This window comes from Ictidomys tridecemlineatus, chromosome 2, assembly GCF_052094955.1.
Source record: "Ictidomys tridecemlineatus isolate mIctTri1 chromosome 2, mIctTri1.hap1, whole genome shotgun sequence".
In the NCBI taxonomy this organism is placed as follows: domain Eukaryota; kingdom Metazoa; phylum Chordata; class Mammalia; order Rodentia; family Sciuridae; genus Ictidomys; species Ictidomys tridecemlineatus.
The window spans coordinates 169303881-169326948 of NC_135478.1; the positions used below are offsets into that span (position 1 = coordinate 169303881).

The 23068-nt window shown below is 31.5% G+C and overlaps 1 protein-coding gene across 1 annotated transcript in view; it reads left to right on the plus strand.

The window, feature by feature from the left end:
• Cacna2d1 (calcium voltage-gated channel auxiliary subunit alpha2delta 1) overlaps positions 1–23068 on the plus strand; it is a 448394-nt gene that overhangs the window by 271707 nt on the left and 153619 nt on the right. The window contains 1 exon segment of the mRNA XM_078040138.1: positions 12529–12658. Within this exon segment, the coding sequence (XP_077896264.1) occupies positions 12529–12658 (130 nt within the window).

Here is a 23068-nt window from a genome sequence, read left to right on the forward strand (position 1 = left end):
TGGGGAGTTTAGGATGAAAGTAACTTGGGAATAAAGATTAGCTTTCATAATATATGTAAATCACACAAAAAGGCCATGAGTTTAGTACATGTTGGAATCAGGATTAAATTTAGAGCCTTCTGTTTCTACTGCTATTCTATATGTATTATGCTGGTGTGTCACCAAGTTCATATAATGAAAGATATGCTGAAGTATAATCTATTGCTTTTGTTCATTATAATGATGATACATGACCTCACTGAAAGGTAAAATAAGTATTTAAAGGTCATCAAATTATTCCTTTGGACTCTAACCCTCTTATCCTTCAGGATGGAAACTCTTCAAGGACTTAGGTTTAAGATGATTCCTCAATAATACATTTTATAATGTCTACATCCCTCTACTTAGATTAGTGCTATTTCTATTCATCTTGTGGCAATAAAATAAATGCTTACAACCAGATTGATTAAAAGTAGGGACTGAAATAAGAGTTAGGATTAATGTCTCTTTAGGAATGTATATTATGTTAAAAATTATAGTGACACTCATTGAAAAAAAATTCCTCTTGACATAAAAATGAAAGTATAACTGAAATAAGCTGTTTCGTGAGCTATAATTCTCATGGAAGGCTTGAAAGCACATATAACATTACTGGAAATTTAGCACAATCTTTAGTGTGTCTGCTTAACCTGTGCTAGGTAATGTCAACATATTTACTCTTCTACTTACCTGAATATAATGTCTTATAATTTTTCTAATCAAATTCTAAGTGTTCCTCAAAAAGCAGTTCAAACACCTTCTTGAAGCCTTGTGCAGGTTTCCAAGGTGGCCAATAGCATTCCTTCCAATGGATATTCTACATAACGTGTACATGTTACTGTGTTTATTGGCACAATGCTACAACTACAGTCATATATTAGCTGTTTGAGGCAGACATCTTATTTATTTTGTCTCTTTATTATTATTTAATATTTATTGAGATAATGCTCATTAAACTTGTGTTTCAATGCTAACATGATTTTAATAGTGTTTGTAAAAATATGTACTTCTTAAACAGTTGCTATATTCGCAAAGTAAGTAAGAAAGCCCTTATAAGCATGGGAGCATGAAAATTATTTTGTTTCAATATTGGTGAAAGCGTAGTTAAGGGAAGAAATGCCAAGATAACTTTAATACATACCATATTTCAATAAAATTTTAAGATCAATATTTATTTTCTTTTGGCCATGTGATCGGACTGGCCACAAAGATGGTAGTATTAGTAGAAAGTATTTGCTCATCTTCCCTTATATTTTCCTTCCTCTCCTTGGTCCCTAGAAAGAGCCATGGTGATTAAGAGCTACATCAAAGCAGACTGTGGTTTTCTCTTTGTTCAAAGCTGGTTCCAGCAGGAGACTAAATAGCAGAATTAGAATATTTGTTTGCAATTACTGGTATAAGGATCTGGATTTTTTGGTTTGAAGTCTAGATTGATTAATATAATTAATCAATCTAGATTGAATACAAATGAAATAACTAGATTGATTAATTACATTTTTATGATTATTTGTGAATAAAAATTGAACTCAGGCTTATTATATTACTCCACCAAAAGTAAAGTTCTGTCCCATCAACTATATAACTAGGTTAGGTAGTAGTTTTGTAGGGTATTATTTCCAAAGAGGGTATATCATTAAAATATGTATCATGTTTCAATTAAAAAATTCCATATTTTTTTGTAAGGAAAGGTGTTTTAAATATACATAAAAGGGAATAGTATAATGAATTTCCATAACTCCTTCATCTATTTTTGCTTAAATAGTTTATCCTTCTATAGACAACTTTTTTTTTTTCTTGTAAACAACAGCAAGTTTACTGTAGCTATATATACATTGTAAGAAGGATTAGAGGGCCTTGGAGTGTTATGGGCAAGAGATTGTCCCTGAACTGCTCATGTCTAGTTTTGCATCTGAGCTCTGCCATTTTCTGGCTAGATGATATTGGCAAGGTCACATAATGTGTTTTTTACTCAATTGGTATGTATAGATGCTAGCAGTATAAATCTTCTAGAGTTATTGAAAAAATTAAATTAGTTATAGCACATAAAGCATTTAGAACCTTTCTTGGTTCTAGTGTATAATCCAGAACTATTAATAAATGTCATTTCAAAATTATTGTTATTACAGTTATCTTAAGATTTACATGAAGTAGTTTAAGCTCCAAGTAGAGTAGATTTGTGTGTGTAAATGTGTAAATAATGACAGGTTATCAGAGTGAGATGTATTTCATTTTGTTATGAATGTGATGCAAGCATGTGCATAACTTAAGACAGTGTATATACAAAATAAAAATCATAGTTGAATCTTCCAAAACATTTATAAAAATATGTAAACACAATGCAACTGTTTATCCTGAAGTTATTTTAGAGTTTACATATTGAAATTATAATGAAAAATGTCAAAATCAAATTTAAAAAGTATAAATGAAATAACTATCTGTGAAAATTTGCATTTAAATTCTCTGTAGTTTTGAAATTTATTTAGGTTTTTCATTTTAACTTTTTAGCGACATCTGTTCTAGTGAATCTTTAAGGTCCCTGAATATTATCACAGCAAATTCACCAGGCTTGAGTTGTCCAGCAAGCTACACTATTTTCTTAATTCCCAAAGTAAGCAAAAAGAAATCAGATTTTTACAAACCCTTATTAACCTAACTCTAAGATCTATGTTTTTGACTTAAATCCAAATGAAAGAAGTTCAACTTGGAATTCTTATGTCAGTAAATTCAGTTGATTTATTTATTGTATTTTTTTTTTTTTTGGTATTGATTATGTTAAAAATTTGACCTGTCTGGGACATTTGGCTAGTCTGCTGAATTCCCTTACATATTTATGTTGCTATTTATTTTCCTTTTAGCAGAGTCTTGTCCATTTTAAAATTAATTCTAAGATAGTGTCCTACCTAAATGTCTTTTCAAAAGCCTAATATTTCATGATTTTATTTTATAGAAAGAAATAAACTTGATTCTAGAATGATGTGGTAGGGATGAACTGGTAGGGATATGCCCTATACAGCAATACAATATATTCTAATTACTAATAAAAGAATCAAAGATGAGGTTTATTTTCCAATGTTGTTTTTAAGTGTCTTATAATATGCAGTCTTTATTTTTCAGGTTCCAATATTGACTGATATGGAATGCTCCAGTAGATGATGGCATAGAGATAGAATCTTAATTACTTATGTAGGATAGTTGATTTATTCTGTGTTTCCTATATTCATGCACTTAAAATAAATGATTTAGTTGTATTGGATGCAGTATGTTTGGATTGAGTAATGCTAAATTTTATATGCTTATTCTATACCATGTAGTAAATGCTTTGTATGCTGTTTATGAAATAAAATTCACAATAAGCCTTTGGGGCACACACTGTTGTTATTTTAATATTTTTCAGGTAGAGTAAAATTTAGTGAGCTCAAGTTACTTGTTCTGAATCATACATTTGATATTAGACAGAATAGTGAATTGAATGCAATGCAGTTAGTACTGATATTTTAAATCTTATTTTTAACTAATACATAAAAACAAAATTATAAATATTAATGTGATAACACATCCACAGTTGGAAGGTGAAAGTCAGAGGAAAAAGATCACTCTCATGGACTGTGTAAACAAGCAGGGATTTCCATCCTCATATCAAATAAAGTGGACTTCAAACCAAAGTTAGTCAGAAGGGATAAAGAAGGACATTTCATGCTGCTTAAGGAAATCCTATATCAACAAGACATAACAATCATAAATATATATGCTCCAAACAATGGAGCATCTATGTATATCAAACAAACTCTTCTCAATTTCAAGAATCAAATAGACCACAACACAATAATAATGACTTTAACATACCTATCTCATCCCTGGATAGATCTTCCAAACAAAAACTAAACAAAGAATCTACAGAACTAAATAATACAATTAATACTTTAGACTTAATGGGTATATAGAGAATATTTCATCCATCATCAAACAAATACACTTTCTTCTCAGCACCACATGAATTCTTCTCTAGAATAGACCATATGTTATGCTATAAAGCAACTCTTGGCAAATACAAAAAAATAGAAATACTACCCTGCATTTTATCAGATTATAATGAAACAAAACTAGAAATCAATGATAAAATAAAAAATAGAAGCTATTCCAATACCTGGAGACTAAATAACATCCTATTGAATGATGAATGGATAGCAAAAGAAATAAGGGAGGAAATAAAAAAAAACAGAGGAAATGAGAATACCAACACAACATATCAAAATCTCTGGGACACTATGAAGGCCACAGTAAGAGGAAAGTTCTTATGTTGCACTCTTTCATTAAAAGAATGAAAAAAATTAACAAATAAATGACCTAACATTACATCTCAAAGCCCTAGAAAAAGAAGAGCAATTCAATACCAAAACAATAGAAGACAGGAAATAATTAAAATCAGACCTGAAATAAATGAAACAGTTCCAAAAATTGAAAAAATGAAAAGTTAGTTCTTCCAAAAATATATAAAATTGATAAGCCCTTAGCTACACTAATGAAGAGAAAGAGAGAAAAAACTCAGAATACTAAAATTTATAATGAGAAAGGAAATATCACGATGCACACTATTAAAATACAGAAAATAATTAGAAACTATTCTGAAAATTTATACTAATAAAATAGAAAATCTTGAAGACACTGACAAATTTCTAGACATATGATCTACCCAAACTGAATCAGGAGGACATACACAAATTAAACATCAATTTCAAGCAGTAAAATAGAAGACTCCATCAAAAGATTACCAACCAAGAAAATCCTAGGACCAGCTGGATTCCCAGCCAAGTTCTACAAGACCTTCAAAGAAGAATTAATATCAATACTCCTCAAATTATTGCATGAAATAGGAAAGAAGGGGACCCTTACAAACTCATTCTATGAGGCTAGTACATTGCATTTTTGAGGCTGCCTTCAAAAAATTTTCCTCATATTGATTTTAATGCTTTATACTCTTGGGTATTTGCTTTCTTGGCAAAGATTTTCAAACCTTGGTTCTGAGTTGTTCTGGGTTAGTGGCATTTATGGTAAGATCTCAGGATCTTAAGAGACAGGTTTTTGACTAGTTCTCAGTTGTATGACTTTAGCCAATCTTTGCCTCAGATATCAAGGAGATAGACATATTTTCCTTTGCAAAGTTTTTTTTTTCTTTTAACCTGGACAGTGTTTTTTAAAGTGTTCTCTATAATAATATTATTTTTTAAAATTTTCTTTGAAGTAGTATTGCATCCTTTAAATATATTCTTTTTTAATGTAGTGTATGTTGTTACATGGCTTTCTTAGAGAGTGCTGTATTGAACTTTTAGATGCTCTGAAATACCATAGAGCTTTTCACAATGTATTGGTAGAAACATCCTATTAGAGTGGTCCCAAAGTTAGGCTGTAAATTTAGACACAACATAGACATATATGTGAAAGTACATTGCATTCTGATGCTAGTCATTTGAAAATTGCATATGGCATATGAAATTTCAGTTACCCTCTAACACTTCTTTTCCATAATACTCACCTATATTACAACTCTAATGGTTCCACTTTTATTTTGTGCTAGGTTCTATGATAACCAATTTGCAGCCATTTATCCACCACACAAACTAAAAATAAATCAATTTCATTTCAGGAATATACTCAGGTTCTATATTGCAACTTTTAATTTAATGTTATTGCAATAATCTTCATCAGAAGCCTCAAAAAATGTATTTGACGAATGTCTATTTTTGCCTTTTAAATTTAATAAAGTAGATATTGCAGTGAGTAGTGATTAGTATCTTTTTGGACCTGGTTTAGTTCAGAGTTATGTGTATCATATTCATACTTACCTTTAACTAAGCCTCATCTTTAGAAAATATTTGACTTTTTTGTCTTATTATTACCTACAGTTTATTTTTTTAGCTTATTGTCTGTGTCATAGAATTGTTTCAGTTGCTTTCTGTTCCCTTCCCTTCCCCAACGTCTGTTTTTGATGGACTATTAATTTCTTCCTTTTATATATCATAATTATTAGTAGAGGAATATGTGGAGACTTAACAGTGGATCTAATTTCTAAGAACTAGAGTTATTCAATTTTCTTTTGATCACTGGTGTTATAAATATACATTTCATGTTAATTTCAAAACATTCTTTTTTTAGTATGTTAAATGAATTGCCTCTGAGGAAATAATGCTATAGAATGTCTGCAAGGCAAATATAAGGAGTTGTAATATTTCAATCATCTAAAGAATGGGAAAAAAATCTTCTAAATCCATAAAAAAGAATGTTTTTATTACATTAAGCATGATTAGCTATGCTTATGTATTTTTGCAAGGATATTATGGCATTAAATTCATCATTTAAATTTTTTAAATTTTCTTATTGTTATGCTTCCAAAAAGTGAAGGTAAAATAATTATATTTAAATCATTAGTGTATATTTATTCAGTGTCACCAAATGTATTTTTCCTTTTTGGATCTATTCTTCTATTGACCACTTTTATAGTCAAGGCATCCTCAAGGAGAAAATAGCAATTTGAACCAATTAAAGTATTGTCACTGTTCTAGGTTGTTTAATATTCAACCTGGCTTTACTACTGAAGTAGAATAGCTCTGACTAGTTGAAGAATCCACATTTATTTCTTTCTGTTCATCTTTAATTAGGCATGGTCAGCTCTGAAGCTCCATTCTTATGTCTTCATTTCTCATTGATGCAAGCAATATACTAAAAAGGACACTTTTCTCTATAGGAGTCAGAATGTGTAGACCTCCTGAACTAGTGGGCCAATCCTGGATTCTCAAGTACCACTGGTACACTAGTGGTTACAGAAGCCACTTTAATTTTTAATCCATATTATTGATAACAGTATGCCACTATACTAAAAATGTTCAGAATTGGTGCTCCTTTTAAATGTAAATGAATCCTACCTTTAGAAATTATTTATCTTGGACTCCAATGCCATGTCCAAAAGCATATGACATATCTAAAATTTTATTTAATACTGGAAATACCATTAGGACTTAAAATTCTAAAATCAGTAATGTCTGAATTGTAAAAGTTGTAGGTCCCCTTGGAAACAGTAGCTATGAAATAGCTGTAAAAATATAAGATGTATTTAAAGACATATAGGTACTAGGGCATATGCAAGGCTATATTATATATGGTTATTAAACAATTTGGTTCCTCACACAAAAGCCCATTAATTTAACTCCTTCATTGGTGACATAGAAATACCTCTATTGAGGGTCTAGTAAATGATTTGTATTAACAACAATTTTTCAGATTGTAGGGCATAAAAATAACTTAGACATAAGAGATAAATGTAGCCAGAGTGTGATTATAGTTAAGTTTAGTAGTGAGTATATTCAATCTGAATTGTACAAAATTATTAAACTAGGTTTTTTTTGTGCAATGCAGGTAAAACGTTTTTTGAACATCATTCTATAAGAAAATATTTTTAGAATATTTAACATCTATTTTATTATAAATTTTAATGTTAAAAATTTTTTAGTTTGATACAAGTATATTAAATATGCAAGGGCCTTTTGAGTCTGCATAAAATTATTGTGAGTATCCAAATTAGATTTGCTAATATGCAGTGCTTATTAAATCGGATGACCTACCCATTCAACATTAGCCAATACCTCAATATCTAAGTGATCTAATCTATTATTTAATAACAAATTATATTGAGAAGAATAGTCTGTGAATCTTGCATCACGTTTCACTTCTGTGTTTTAGCCAAATGTGTTCAAACATATTTGAGGATCTACTTGTTCAGTTTTTTTGTGCATATTTATGTGTGATAGTCTACAGACTTAAGATATTTTGAAAGAACATTGAGAAGAGATGTTATTTTTATGTTACCTGAAAAACAGAAATATTTGTTTTAGCAGAATAATTTGACATGTTTAATTAACACATTAGACAGTGCAGTTTTTTTTCCTCCAAATTATCATCCCATTCCTTTGTGCCTAATATTTGCTATATTTCAATTAAATTATATCCTGTCATAATATCAAGATAACTAAAGATGTGGATTATGATAATATTAGTAACAATAATTCTTAAATAAATGAGTTGAATTTAAACATTTAATACTTTTATTTTGATTTATTTAGACTACAGAAGAGTAAACCATGAAAAACAGTTGTATTTTTCTTTAATATATTAAGCAACTACATTTTAATATAAAATTTGACACATAATTACACATTTTGAGAAATAAATCCTAATTGTAAAGTTTCTCCTAAAATTCCTTTATATGGTAATCTAAAAGTGTAAGAATATCCATAAAATGTATTTAAATCTGCTAATTTTCAAAAGTAAAAAGATTCACATGAAATTAAGAGGGATTTTAACAATATAATACCTATAATTAGAGAAAAGATTTAAAACTAAAATTTAATAGTTCTTTTCTCACTAAAAATATAATTCATGCTAATATTATTATTTTTAAAAAAGATAGTACAAAGTAATAACTCCTTATAACTCAAATCAATAATAATATTCATAGCATTTACTATATATACATCATTCATTTCTTCCTGTATCTCTCTTTCCTTTTCCTTTTTGCTTAACATGTCCTTCATAAACTAATCATTTTAAAACAAATACAGAGTTTGAGTACATTTCTAGTGTAATTACTCTCATATATGTATGTTTATACATATATATCTTATTTATTATCAGATGAATTATATCTAATATAATTATTATGACCATTTTACTATTGTTGAACATTTAATGTTTTCAGATTTAGATATTGAATAACATTTCTTTGAACATTGATAAATCTTACTCTCCTCTTCCATCCCAATAAATATTTCCTGGGTGAGTGACTGAATAAAATATTTGCCACATTTCTACATTTTTAACACTAACTCATAAATGTAGTTATTTGTATACTATCTATCTTATAAGGCTTCTACATTCTAAGTATATGAATATATGAAAAATAAATTTACATATGATTTTTGGGAAGATATGCTTGCAAATAATATATTTCCCAGAACTATAGACATAAGAGTATAATTTTTCAGAACTGAAAATTAATTTATGGATCCTTCAGTTTGGGCATTCAATTTATGTTAGAAGAGTTCATTAGAATTAACTGGAATAGTCTTTCAAAAGATATTTTCCCTTTGATATGTTGCTTTATTGCTGGGGAAGATGCTTTCGAAGTGTCAGATAGTCTCATAGCTGAAGGACCTATTTATAGCCTGATAGTATTTTTTCTACCAGGAACAGTGACTGATCCAAATCCAATATTTTGTTAATGTAGCAGATTGAAGACAGATCTCCTGTTGTCTATATGTTCTAATGTACCTTTGCACATAAGTGTGTTCCCCATGATGGATATTAGAGAAAAAGGATGGGAGGGTCAAATAAGCTTGAAAATATTAGGTCAAACACAGTTTTATTAGTGCAGAATATCTCAGAACTTTGGATATACTAATGTGCTTATTATTCTCTTAATAGAAGAATATGATGTGCAAAACTTCCCCAGCTTATTTGAGGATGGTGCTGATCCCTCGGAAAAATTCAAGCGACTTATCTTTTGAAACACCCTTTGAGCCAGGTGTGGTGATGCACACCTGTAATCACAGCAGTTCAGGAACTGAGGCAGGAAGATTGCAAGTTCAATGCCAGCCTCAGCAATTTAGCTAGACACTAAGCAACTCAAAGGGACCCTGTCTCAAAATAAAATATAAAAAAAGGGCTGGGGATGTTGCTTAGTGGTTAAGCACCCCGGAACCAAATAAACAAACTAACAAATAAAAGCACTTTCACAGATATTATTTGCCATATTACTATTTGCAGACATCTATTATCCACAAATAATGAAACTGTACATGAAGAAATTAATATAATTTAGGCATCTATTATTATGCTTATTCCAAATAATAATAATTTATCATGAGGAGTTCTAAATAATCACATGTACCTAGTTTTAGTGGTTCATATCTTGAAGCACTGGACTTCACATATTAGTGTGCAGCAGCATCGCCTTGAAGTCTTGCTAAAATACAGATTGCTAGGTGCCTCTTTTGCTCCTTGAGACGGACTAGATCTGGGTTGAGCCCCGAGAATCTGCATTCTTTAAAATTCATTGGATACTAATGATGCTTTCCCAATGGCTGTGCTTTGAGAAACTAGCACTTTAAAATAAGTGTTGTGACCTTCACTAATTTAGAATAATGCTTATAAAGGAAACATATAGTTTCATCACTCATTAGTTGGAGTTTATGTTATTAATGTGGGTGGTTTGTTTTATTGTATCATTCTATTTATTATTCAAGTCAAGAGTTCCAAGGAATACAAAATGGAATAAATTTTAAACTATTTTAAAAATACATAATTGAATCCAAGAATAAGAATCTCACGTATCACTCTCCTTTTATCTTTTAATCATTGTTTCAAGGCCATTGTGTTATGTAAGTTAGGCAACACGTTAGTTATTTGATTCTGTTTCTTAGTTTTGTTGTCTTTCCTTTCTTCTCCTTTGTACTGTACACAGCTGACCTGTTTTAGAAAAGAGAATAATTAGTAATTCTTTTTGTTTGTTTGTTTGTTTGTTTTTTACCAGGGATTGAACTTAGGGGTCCTTGACCACTGAACTATATCCCCAGCCTTATTTTGCATTTTATATAGCAACAGGGTCTCACTCAGTCACTTAGTGCCTTACTTTTACAGAGGATGGCTTTGAACTCACAATCCTCCTGCTGTAGCCTCCTGAGCTGTTGGATTACAGGCATGAGACACTGCTCCTAGCAATTAGTGATTCTTGAATGTGGATATTTTGCAAAATTTTAGACTTTCAAATTCAGTCTTATTACTTTGTAAATTCAATTTGTTAATAAAAGAACAAATATTTGTATTTGTGGCTTCTACCTGTATAAATGCAATATTCTGTTTTCAAAAATTTGTTCCAAAGATAGGTTTTAAAACCCAAATCCCATATGCTCTTGTGAGCATGCTGCAATCACATTGATCATCATTCCAGGAGTGACATAAAATAAAATTCTTCTTATGAGTATTTGCTCATATTCTCTTTCAGTGTTTCATTTACAAAAATAACTTAGTCACAACTGACAATTGACTTTATGACCTAGTGATAGGTTCTTCCTGGAGCTTCAAAAGCTGTTGGTAAAAATAAAAAGCACTCTATTGCTTAAAATTTTGTCTAGTATTTCTAAAGTTCAGTGTTCCAAGGAAAAAATGACATGGGTGTGTTTTCAAATATTTGAGGACTCTAATGTGTTATCTGTCATTTAAACTTTCAATATGATATGAAAAGTTGGATACCATTACTTCTTTGTAGAACTACTGACTTTCCATTTTCTGCAAACTATGTTAGGACATTTTCAGGTTACTTCTTTCAATTTTCTCTATTGTTTAGTATTGCTGTATGCCTGCCAAATGGTATTTTTGTGTGATATATTATGGTCAAGTGTTGTGAATTTTTTTCAATTGTTTTTGAGGCAATTATCTTTGACATATAGAAATCAGTCTCCATAGTAAAGGAACTAAAAAACAGGCCTAAATTTACTTTTTAAAACATTCAGTTAAGGAAGAGTTACATGACTTTTTCAACTGAAAAAAACTGTTTACTATAAATAGAACACAAAGTTATAGATATATTTTCAGTAAATGAATAAAAATTCTAGTTTATTGCCAAGGGTCTGGGTGGCAACAAGGTAATTCTGCCTCACCAGCATAGTTCCAGCAGATGGAAAATTAACCTTAGACTTTAATCTCCTGTGGAATTTGCTTGAATCATTATTGATTGTATCTGAATTCCTACCTTAGGAAACAAATTGGCAGAAGTTAGGATTTAATTGTGTTTAGATTTATAGTGGATCTTCTTTCTCAATATACTTTCTTCTTTAACACAAAAATTGAGACACATGGAAAACATGAAAAAAAATCAAGGGAATCTGACAAAATAATCTTACATTGCTGCCTGATTGCTGTCATGCATTTGTAGTCAAGTTTTCCTTAAGTAACCAATATAAATTTAGTACCATAAATTGTGCAATTTATTTCAAGTGGTTGGTTTTAATAGTTGTATTTAAAGGCACTTATCCTTTTCTTTAAATGTCCATCTTAATGTCTTATGTGAGAAAGGTCTGAGTGGTTCCCAAATAACTCCACCAATGGAGAAATACAGGGAATTTGTTGCAATGCGAATGCTAATACTTGAATGGGAATTCGTGTGCCCAGTGTCATCATGGAATTATCTTTAAAAATATTTTTGTGGGGACTGGGGTTGTGGCTCAGTGGCAGAGTGTTCACCTAGCACGTGCAAGGTCCTGGGTTCGAACCACATCACAACATATAAATAAGTAATATAAAGGTATTGTGTCCAACTGAACTAAAAAATAAATATTTTAAAAATATCCTTGTGGATCTTTTGTGTTTTGTAGAATAAATATTTACGAGATGAAAAGTAAATATGAAAATATCTATGTTAGTATAAATTATAAAATTATTTATTATCTATCTTTTCCTTTGTAGCCTGAAAAAAATGATAGTGAGCCAGGCAGCCAGAGGATTAAGCCTGTTTTTATCGATGATGCTAATTTTGGACGACAAATATCCTATCAGCATGCAGCAGTCCATATTCCCACTGACATCTATGAGGGCTGTAAGTAAAAGAATGTGAATGTTGGAATACTATGCTCATGCCTATTTATATATCTCATATTTGAAAAATAGGAGCAAGTGCAGCACTGTCTCATTTTCAAATCTTATAGAAGTCTGTGAAAGGCCTGGGGATGTAGCTCACTGATAGAACACTTGCCTAGCCTGTGCAAAGCCATGGGTTTGATTTCCTGAACTAGAGATGCTAATGTGGGGGTACTGTGGCAAGATGATTTATGTAAAAGAAGCCTAATTTGAATGAAAAGTTTATTCATGTAGCTTCACTATGTGACTCTTTGTAGGGATGCCTGCATCCACAGAGACTTCCTTTACATCTATTGTCCAATAAATGATTCTACCTTCATAGTGGACAACCAGTAACTTATAAAATATATTGATACAGGGCTGGGGATGTGGCTCAAGTGGTAGTGAGCTTGCCTGGCATGCGTGCGGCCTGGGTTCGATTCTTAGCACCACATACAAACAAAGATGTTGTGTCTGCTGAAAACTAAAAAAATAAATATTACAAATTCTCTCTCTCTAAAAAAATATATTGATACATTCTTTAGAAATTGAAACAATGCAGCTATATATTACACTCACATAAAACAATCTTTTTATATAAACATACAAACTGGCAGAGGGATTTTGTAGAGTTTACACTCTGCAGTCCTTACGCCTTCTTGCCATGCCTGTCAGTCTGTCTCTATCCCTCTTTGCCTACCCTAGGGTATAGGACAAAGAACCCACATTCCAGTAGTTTGTGGGCCCAACATAAAATGAGTGTTGTGGAGGGAAAAAAAAGAAGGAGAAGGAGAAGGAAAACTAAAGAGATAGAAAACCAGTGACCAGCAGGCTTAGCTGAGAAGGCTTCATGGTGAGGAAGGGAGGACGTATGCAAAGGCCCAGGGAGAAGACCTGTTCAGTGACCTTCCATATTCTAGCACTGATTCCGTAGGCTGAGGATTCCACAGGCTTTCTGCTAAGGCAGCTTGGTCTTCCATGAGAAGAGTGACGCAGGAGACAGGGGCTTGACTCAGTCATGGCCTGTGCTTCAATGTTAGCCATTCTCAAATTTTCCTCTGACCCCCTCATGCACCTTGGACCATGCCTTCTGATATAAGTAAAGAATAAAGGGAAAGAATCACTTGAGGTTTTTACAAATATGTTTCTCATGTTGTCCATAATGTGGAGGTTATAGAATACATCAAGCACCCAGAGTGTATCCAGAATTGCTGAGTCCTGGAGTTAGATTGCCTGAGTTCAAATCTAAACCTTAACAATAATATTTCCCTGGTAAAATCCGTCAACTTTCTTGGCAAGGATTTTCTTATTACATAAAATGAGGCTAATTAGGAAAGATCATCTGAGGATAAAATAAGTTAATTTATATAGGTTCTCAAGTGCATATGAGCATTCATAATTAATTACAATTCAAATTCACTAAGACTCAAAGGATTAATAAATGGGACTTTATAAATTAGCTTTTATTTGGAGATTCACTCTGAGCTTATTTTTTTTTTTAAATAACGCTTTAAATACGTGTAAATTTTTTTTGTCACATAAATTCCATGTTCTATCAAATTACTCTATTCACATTATTCACAATTCTCTCTCTTTTTCTCTCTCTCTTCCCTGTGGGGTTGGGGATTGAAGCCAGGGCCTCCTATATAGTAGGCAAGAGCTCTAGTACTGGACTGCATCCCCTATCATTGTTTCTCAATTTTAATGTTTAAAGGTACATTCTGTTTTCATCCTATCAATTCTTTTAAGATTTTTTATTTGCCTTTTTAAAATAGTTCTTCTTTCTATTCATTCTAGTTATACACAATAGAGAGGTTCATTTTGATACATTTAGAAATACATATGTAGTTTCTCAATGTCAACCCTCGGTGCTGTCTCCCTCCCTCCTGTCTTCCCTCCTCAGGATCTCTTTCTACTTTTTGGATCTTCCTTCTATTATCATTTAAGTGCTGCATTCTAGTCATATATACGTTGGAATTCATTGTGATATATTTATACATACACCAAGCCTAATTTAGTCAACTCCATCCCTCAGTTCTTCCCCTTTCTTGCCCTTCCCCATTGTACCCTGCTTCTACTCTACAGATCTGCCTTCTATTTTTTGAAAGATTCTCCCTTTTTGTATTCCTTTTTTTTTTCTTTTAGCTTCTGCATATTGGACAAACATTCAACCTTGACTTTCTGAGTCTGGGTTATTTCACTTAGCATGATTATGATTTTTTTCTCTATTAGAAAAAAGAGATTGTGCATATGTAGTATCCTGTGTTACATGAGAATTAAACATTATTTAACTTTTTTATAATCCCACTCACAATATCTAAGTATTTTTTGGAATTAGATGGGATTTAGATCATAGTGATATGTGCTTTTTTTTCATTGACCTTTATATGTGTCACTTTTTTCAGTAATTGTTTCAGCATTTGAAATTAGAGTAATAACTATCGTAACCTCTCTTTGGATAATGCTAAGCTATGTGATTGAGTTTTTTTCAATTAAAAAATACTACTGCCTTTTGTACTTTCTAACACTCTATCACTCATTATTTTTTGGATATATCCACAAAATAATAATCCCATAACTTTATATATGTCTATTGAGTTCAATTTTATTTTTATCAATCTTCTGAATCTCATGACATTCTTCCACCCAGTATGACTGGGTTGAAGAAAATAGAGACTAACTCGAATGTTGTTAATTTGTTAGAAAATTTTATGATTGGGTTTGCTTTGGGGTCCAATATTTAAGATGTTTCTCCCTTATTCCTTAAATCCACTAACTTATAAATACCAACAAGATATTCTATCAATGATTTTTTTTCAATTTTTTTTCCTGTGGAATATTTTTATGTATATTTATATAGAAGCCTTGTATGTAAAATCAAGGGCCACTGTAGCTGAAACAGAGATTATAGGACTGCCTGTTACCTCCTGTTGTACTTTGGATGGAGCCCTGTTTGTCTCATATTGGTGGTCAAGGTAGATTCTGTGTGCAAGTTTACAAATTATTGTTTGATGGTTCTGGAACCAGAATTTTCCATGGGAGGTGGTGAGAAACTTCACATGAGAATTTTCATTTCTTTTTCTTTTGCTCTTTTAATGTTTTTTTTAGTTGCAATCACATTTATAATTTAAGTTTTAATGTATTTTGTACTAGAACAGATATAAGCATGACACATAAAGTAAATTGAAGCATAAGATTTTGTTGTAATTAAAAATTATTACTTACATATAATATTAGTTATACATAATATTAACATTCATTTTACAATTATTTTTTAAGTATATTTTTCATCTGAGTGTAGTGGTGCAGGCCTTGTAATTCCCTTAAGAGGATGAGGAAGAAGAATCACAAGTTTGAGACCAGCCTCATTAACTTGATGACACTCTGTCTAAAAAAATAAGATGGTCTGGGAATGTAACTCAATACTAGAGCACCCCAGTACTCCCCACCTCCAAAAATGTTTTTGCTTTTACATAGTGCATGTGTGAACACACACAAATGCACTTTCTTTCCTGTATCCTAAGTTTTGATACTTATAAGTATTTGTATTCAATTAAAAAAACTATTTATAAATATTTGCAAATAAAAATTTTAATAGTCACAAGGATAAAATTTATTACCTCGAAAATTGATATAGGAAATATTTAAAAATATGTTTTAGATGTTAAAAGGTGCTACTTGGAATAGGCGATAATTTTCAAAAAGAAAAAGAAGTTCTATCTTTATTTTATTTACTGTCATTTTTCTTATTATTAGATGTTCCGCTGCTGAAATCCCATTCAGGATATTCTAATCCTGTGTGGCTTGCATCCCTTTAAAATTCATATCCAGCTTTATGGGCTGCAGGAGTTAATGACAGGAGTGAAATCAGAAATGTCAACAAGATCTGGAAAATTTTATAATTACTCATGTTCTTTAGGCAGGTCATTGGAAAGAATCAGATTTAGAGGATTGTTCTAGGTTTCTGAGTTTAATGACTATGAAAGTACACTTTAATTGAAGGCTTAACTGAAGGAAACAGCCTCATCTTTCAGTTAAATACAATCATGTGGCTACATTCTCAGAAACAATCTCATGTTCAAATTCCTCAAAGACGATTACTTTATAAAGTCCCTTGGATTGAAATGTGATTATTTTTGCTCAATGATATGTTTTAAGTTTCAAAATAGTCTATTTAATTAGAACCCTATCTTAAAGTTTCCAATTTTGAGAATTTTACTGATTGCTGCTTTGGATTTTCAATTCTCAAACCATAAGTAATTTTCAGATCTCATTTATCTGTTTATGAGTATAGAAAATGTATATAGACTTCAATAAAACAAGTGCTAACTATTCTCTCCTAATTATTAGTTTTTTAATCACATAAAATCATTAATTTTTTAATCAATTCAGATTCAAGCTTAGGGAATGTATTTATAGGTTATTTTTATTTTCAGTAGAATTTTTTTAAGAGAGAGAGACAACTTTTTAATATTTACTTTTTAGTTTTTTCGGCAGACACAACATCTTTGTATGTGGTGCTGAGGATCGAACCCGGGCGCACACACGCCAGGCGAGTGCGTTACCACTTGAGCCACATCCCCAGTCCCTTAAGTAGAAATTTTTGATATTTGCTCATATAATATAGTTCCAAAAGAATATACTTATAAAGGAAAATAATAAAAGGAGCTCCAACTTACATAAAGCTTTCAAGTATCAGATAAATTGCACTTATATGATGAAAGCAAGGCAGTTATTATTCTCATTTTAGAAATAAAACAACATACCTTTATCACAAAGATATTAATTTTGATGAAATATGTCTTTTGAGAAGTTGTATTATGTCTCTTATCCATTACTAAAAGTACTTGCTTTTGAAAACCCCTAATCACTAATACTTATACTTTGTCCTGATGTGTATTTGTCTTGTATTAAGATATAGCAACCATATCTTACACAATGCTACTATATATATTAGGAAATATAGGGAAAAAAAACTGCTTCCCCAGTCTTAGTCAACAATCATGTAGATAGTTCTTCATATTCTCCTGTAAATCTTAGCAGATAATCTGCTGCAAGTTATGTACACTAATTATACATCAATAATAGATAGTTCATTCACCTGTTGTAAACAACTCATTTCATTTTCTTGTTCCAACAAGTAACAAGGTGGGTAGTAATATACCTTTTCTACAATTAAAAATGTTCAGTTGAACTGGGCATAGTGGCTCATGCCTGCAAACCCAGAGGCTGGAAGATGAGGCAGGAGGATCAGGAATTCAAAGCCAGCCTCAGCAAATTAGTGAGTGCCTAAGCAACTCATGGAGACCCTGTCTCTAAATAAAATATAAAAAAGGGCTGGAGATGTGGTTCAGTGGTTAAGCACCCCTGAGTTCAATTCCTAGTATCCTCCCTGCCCCCCCCAAAAAAAGATATTCAGTTGATTGGCAAGTTCAGTGTAAATTAGGTTCTCTTACTGTAGTTCTATGAGTTGTAAAGGTAGATTAAAACAAATTTTTCTTAAATAATTTGGCATTCTTGAGCAAACTTTAGACATTCAAAATAACAAAATATTACAGAGTACTTCAGCAGTAAATTGAAAATTTAAAAAAATACAGATATAGGTGAAAGGAGTTGAGATGATAGAAAAATGTTTAAAATAAGAGGCATAACTATCTAAATTATAAAATAACATAAGGTTATAGAAAAGTATTACATGTACAAAAAGAATGGCTAGTTTAATAAAATTGACTCAAAGATTGGTCAATAATGATAGAATAAGTTGAAAACATATTCAGACTTTTATCCCTAGAAAATACTTCATGATGTTTAATTTCCACACAACTTTCAGAGAAATACTTTGAAGTTTTAAAAATTTTACTATAATAAGTGGAAAAAGTGAAAGATTTCAAATCTTATCACTTTCTATACCAAAATAAAAATGAAAAGGTGTCTCACACCTGGGCATGGTGACACATGCTTTTTATCCCAGCTACTTGGGAAGCAGAGGCAAGAAGATTGCCAAGTTTGAAGCCAGCCTTTGAAACTTTAGTGAGACCCTGTCTCAAAAAATGAAAAGTTCTGGGTATACTGCTCAGTGGTAGAGCACTTAGATTCCTTGGCATGGAATAGGGTGAGAGTGCAACACAATAGAAATAGAAATAATAAGAAAGAAATCATAGGCCAATGTCACTTATAGATAATGTTGAAAATTAAAAAAAATGCCAAGTGAAGTACTAAAAGAATGACTCATGATAACAAAATGAATGACTTAATATTTGACAATTTTTTAAATATTACTGTATTCTATATCAATTATGCTGATTAAGCATTCATTAGCCTCATGCTTATTTTTAAGTGGAAATCATGGTAAATACTACTACCAACAACAAAACTCTCATCATGCTAAGCAGTTACTTTCATAATTTTCAATGCCTATCAATTATTAGCTTTTCCTAAGGCAAGAATACATGTTGCATTACTGTGGAGACTATATAGTACTGTAAGACAATAGAGTCAATAGAGACAAGTTACAAGTACCAGGAGTAAAAAGTCATAACTGTGTGTCTAAGAATTCTGAAGGAAGAAATTAATTAGCTTTCAAAGAATTTAGATAACTTAGTAAGGACACTCACTATATAAAATATCAATAAATTGATGTATTTCCTGCATATTAACAATAATTGTAAAATATATACTAAAGGGGAAAAAACCTCCTTCACAGTAGGCAAAGGAACTATTAAAAACATTTAATTACATTTGGAATATAAACAAAGTGCATAAAGAGTGTCTTTCTGAACATTTAATCTAGTTTCAGTTATGTGCATGGACAAGAATACAGAGCTTAATTGGATAAAAGACCTAGTTTTGTTACTGAATTTTCTTTTAAGCTGTTTCACCAGCAAAAGAAGTATTTTTCATTGGGGTGGTGAGGATACTTGTAGTAACTAATGTATGGAATCTGTTTAAATAAGAAATACTTCTGTTTTATTTATTTTTAAATTCCCAAATAGCAAAATAAGATAAATATGAACAAACCGTATTTTTTAGTAGTTTTAAATAGTACCATGTTTCTGAAACCTAAGCTATAAGGAATTTGAGTTTTATAATCTCCCCAAAATAGGGATTTTTTTTTGATAGGTTCACTGTGAACCCAGGGATATGGAAACAGGGTTTCAAACTGTTGGGTGGAGGTTTTACAAGATAGTGACTCATTAAAATTGTTTGTCTAACATGACCTGAGTACATGAGCTGTTCTGTGCACTCGGTGTGAGTATTGTTCCCATAAAGTTGAAATTTTCTAATGCCCCAGGTGCTTGCAGGAACTTCTGGAAAATCACCTGACTTCCAAACCACTGGCATTTTTCACTGATCATTTTCTATGCCAGTGTTGATCACAAATGTAAATTTAGATCAAAATACAATAATGAAACTGTTTCTAGCAAAAAGGTTGGTCTTAAGTTTTGTGTTTACTAATTTTTTTAACTGGATGATTCACAAAATAATTTCAGTTTTGAGGGATCCATCATTCCAGTCTATAGAGTTTTACATTAAATAACCAAAAAAAAAAAAAAATCGAATGTCTTTAAAGAGTTGTCATTAAAATATTACCATGGTTCTAATTTTAACAGAGTAGCTTTTCTTCTGTTAAAAATGTTATTTAAATTATAAAGCCTTGATTCTGATGCATGTAACCCGAAATCTGATTAAGTGCTAAAAAAGGACACTCTTAAGAAGTACAATTCATTCTGTATCAAAGTGATCATCTATTGTAATAGAAGGATTAGCTTAAATAATTACTGTTGCTCCTCATTAGGACTAGAGAAGTGAAAATAGTAAAAACATCATAAAAAGATATGAGAAAAAGCCTGAGGTTCGAAACATAGATTTTAGGCTAGAATAATTTGATCATACTTAATAAGGCTGGCACAAAGAGAAGCAATTCAAGTTCTAAGATAAAGTTGGTATTTTTATTGTCTTTTTCTAATGATGTTCCTATAATACATGCATATTGACGGATAGCTCTACTGTATTCATTTCTGATAAGAAAACTTTGACTATATATATTCCAAAGGACAAAAGTACAGTATTCTTCTGATTGCAAAGATGCTGTGTTTTTTTCTTTTAATTCATTAAGGGATATAGAATAATAGAAAATTCATAGTAAGATTATTATAAAGTTTATAAATTGCTTTGAACTGAATTATGTCACCCCCCAAAAGTTATATTTTTGTAGCTCTAGCCCCTAATATGACTATCATAGGTCATGAAGACTTTAGTAAGTAATTTTAAGTTAAGTGAGGTAGAAAAGATGGAAATCTAATCAAATACAGCTGTGGCTTTATAAGAAGTGGGAGAGTTTTCTTTCTAAGCATGCACATGCAATACTTGTGGACACAGTCGGAAAGTGGCCATCAGCCAGCCAGGGCAGCTCTCACCACACACCCAGTTGACTGGCACTGTCCTCTTGAACTTTCCAGCTTACAAAACTGTGAGAAAATAAATTTCTGAAATTTAAGACATTGAGTTTGTGGTATTTGTTATGGCAGCCTAAGTAGACTAAGATTCAAATTTATTTTCACAGAAAAATTGCTATAGGCTTAAACAGTGTCTTAAAAGAATAGATATGAAAAAAAATGAATTGGCATTTCATGCTTTATACAGTAATACATGGTTTAGAAATGTTTGGCTGCAAAATTTAGATTTACAAGTCTTTTGTTTTAGGGGGATTTTTCCTTTTGATTTGTTTGTTTTTGAGATGGAGTCTCACTTTGTCACTCAAGCTGGCTTTAAACTTCTGGGCTCAAATGATCCTCCTGTCTCAGCCTCCAGGCATGTGCCACTATGCCCAGTTGAATTCAGAATCTTGATTTTAATACTTCAACTTGAAGTTGTTGAGTTCTGGAAATTAATTAATGCCCACCAAACTCAATAGAAAAAATAGACTTGAATTGGAAAAACTTTTAACTGCAATTGTGCTCATTACATAGCAAAAATAATGACATAAATCATTTTCATGGGGGATTTCTGAAAGTTATTTAGTAGATAACCAAACTCTTTAGATATTGTGACTTATATTGTTATGAAGTGTTTATTTTTTAAGATAGGGCAGAAAAATGTTTTAACAAACCTGATTGATTGTCTTTATTATTCAGATCACAATGCCCAGAGTCTAAGATTGTCCTGGGGTCACTCTGACATATTTTACAGTATCAGAAATCTTAATCCATAAATTCAAATGTCTACTCTCCTTTAATAGTCAAATTTCCAAATTTGAGTTAGAGTTGACACTTCCCCGCTATGGTGGGGAAGGGGACATGCAGCTGGGTATTTCATAGCTGCTATGTAAATTTCACCCTGGAGGTTGAAGCAGAGAGGAAAGGGAAGAATCAAGATGGTCACTACCTGGCTGGGTGGTCTAGGGCAGTACTGGATACATAGCAGGAGAGATATCACAGGTTACTTGTAGATTTCTTGCTGGGCTCTTCTTTTTTGTGGTTCTTTGACCAAGAAGACACACATCTCTATGTGGAAACTTACATCCAGTTGCTTCCATGACCCTGGATGACATTTTAAGTTTGCTTCCTCAGAGCTATGTAATGCACTACAGGAAAACTGAAATCTTACATGCTTCATGCCAGCCTTAGCAGAGGCTACTTAGTCGGCTAATATTGTAAAGTTCTTATCTTGCAAAGTTCTTAATATTTTACTATGTATCTTTTATACCACATTTCATTATAAAGCTTATCTCATGCTGTTACACATTTGGCCAAATATGTAAGAAATAGCCAGTGGAAATTCTCTTCTTAGAAGAGTCTTTAAGGACAGTGTGTTGGGTTGGGGTGTCATTGCTTGCCTAGCATGTACCTGGCCATGGATTTTATCCCCAGCACTGCACAATAATGGATAAGTAAATTAATTAATTAAATTCAGTGACTTAAGAATATTTAGAAGAGTTTAAAAGTCTATGTTATCATATTTGGCCAATATTGTAATTGAATCCATGTTCCCAATCCAAAAAAGACAACACCCATCTGTAAATTACTTAAACCTCAGTTGTCTGCGGTGTGCAATTCAATCAAATATAACATCACATATATTTATATAAGTACTTCCCTAAACTGATATTTCTCAGTGTCCTTTCTTAAGAAGGTCCTCAAATATTGTACAGCATGTTTACTAAATTGCTTCAATATAATTTTTTCACAGTTCAGTAGGTACAGTGTTATAAAGAGATCATTCCGTGAATGTTTTTTTAATAAAAATATTCAAGAGTATGTAAAATGCTTAGCTACTGCTGTATTTGTCATACAGTTTATTGGGGAATGCAAATAAAAATTCACTGCTTTTTAAAATATATGTTAAAAAGTGAGACTAGAGGGATGAAATGGAAAAAGGATGTTTGCACTAT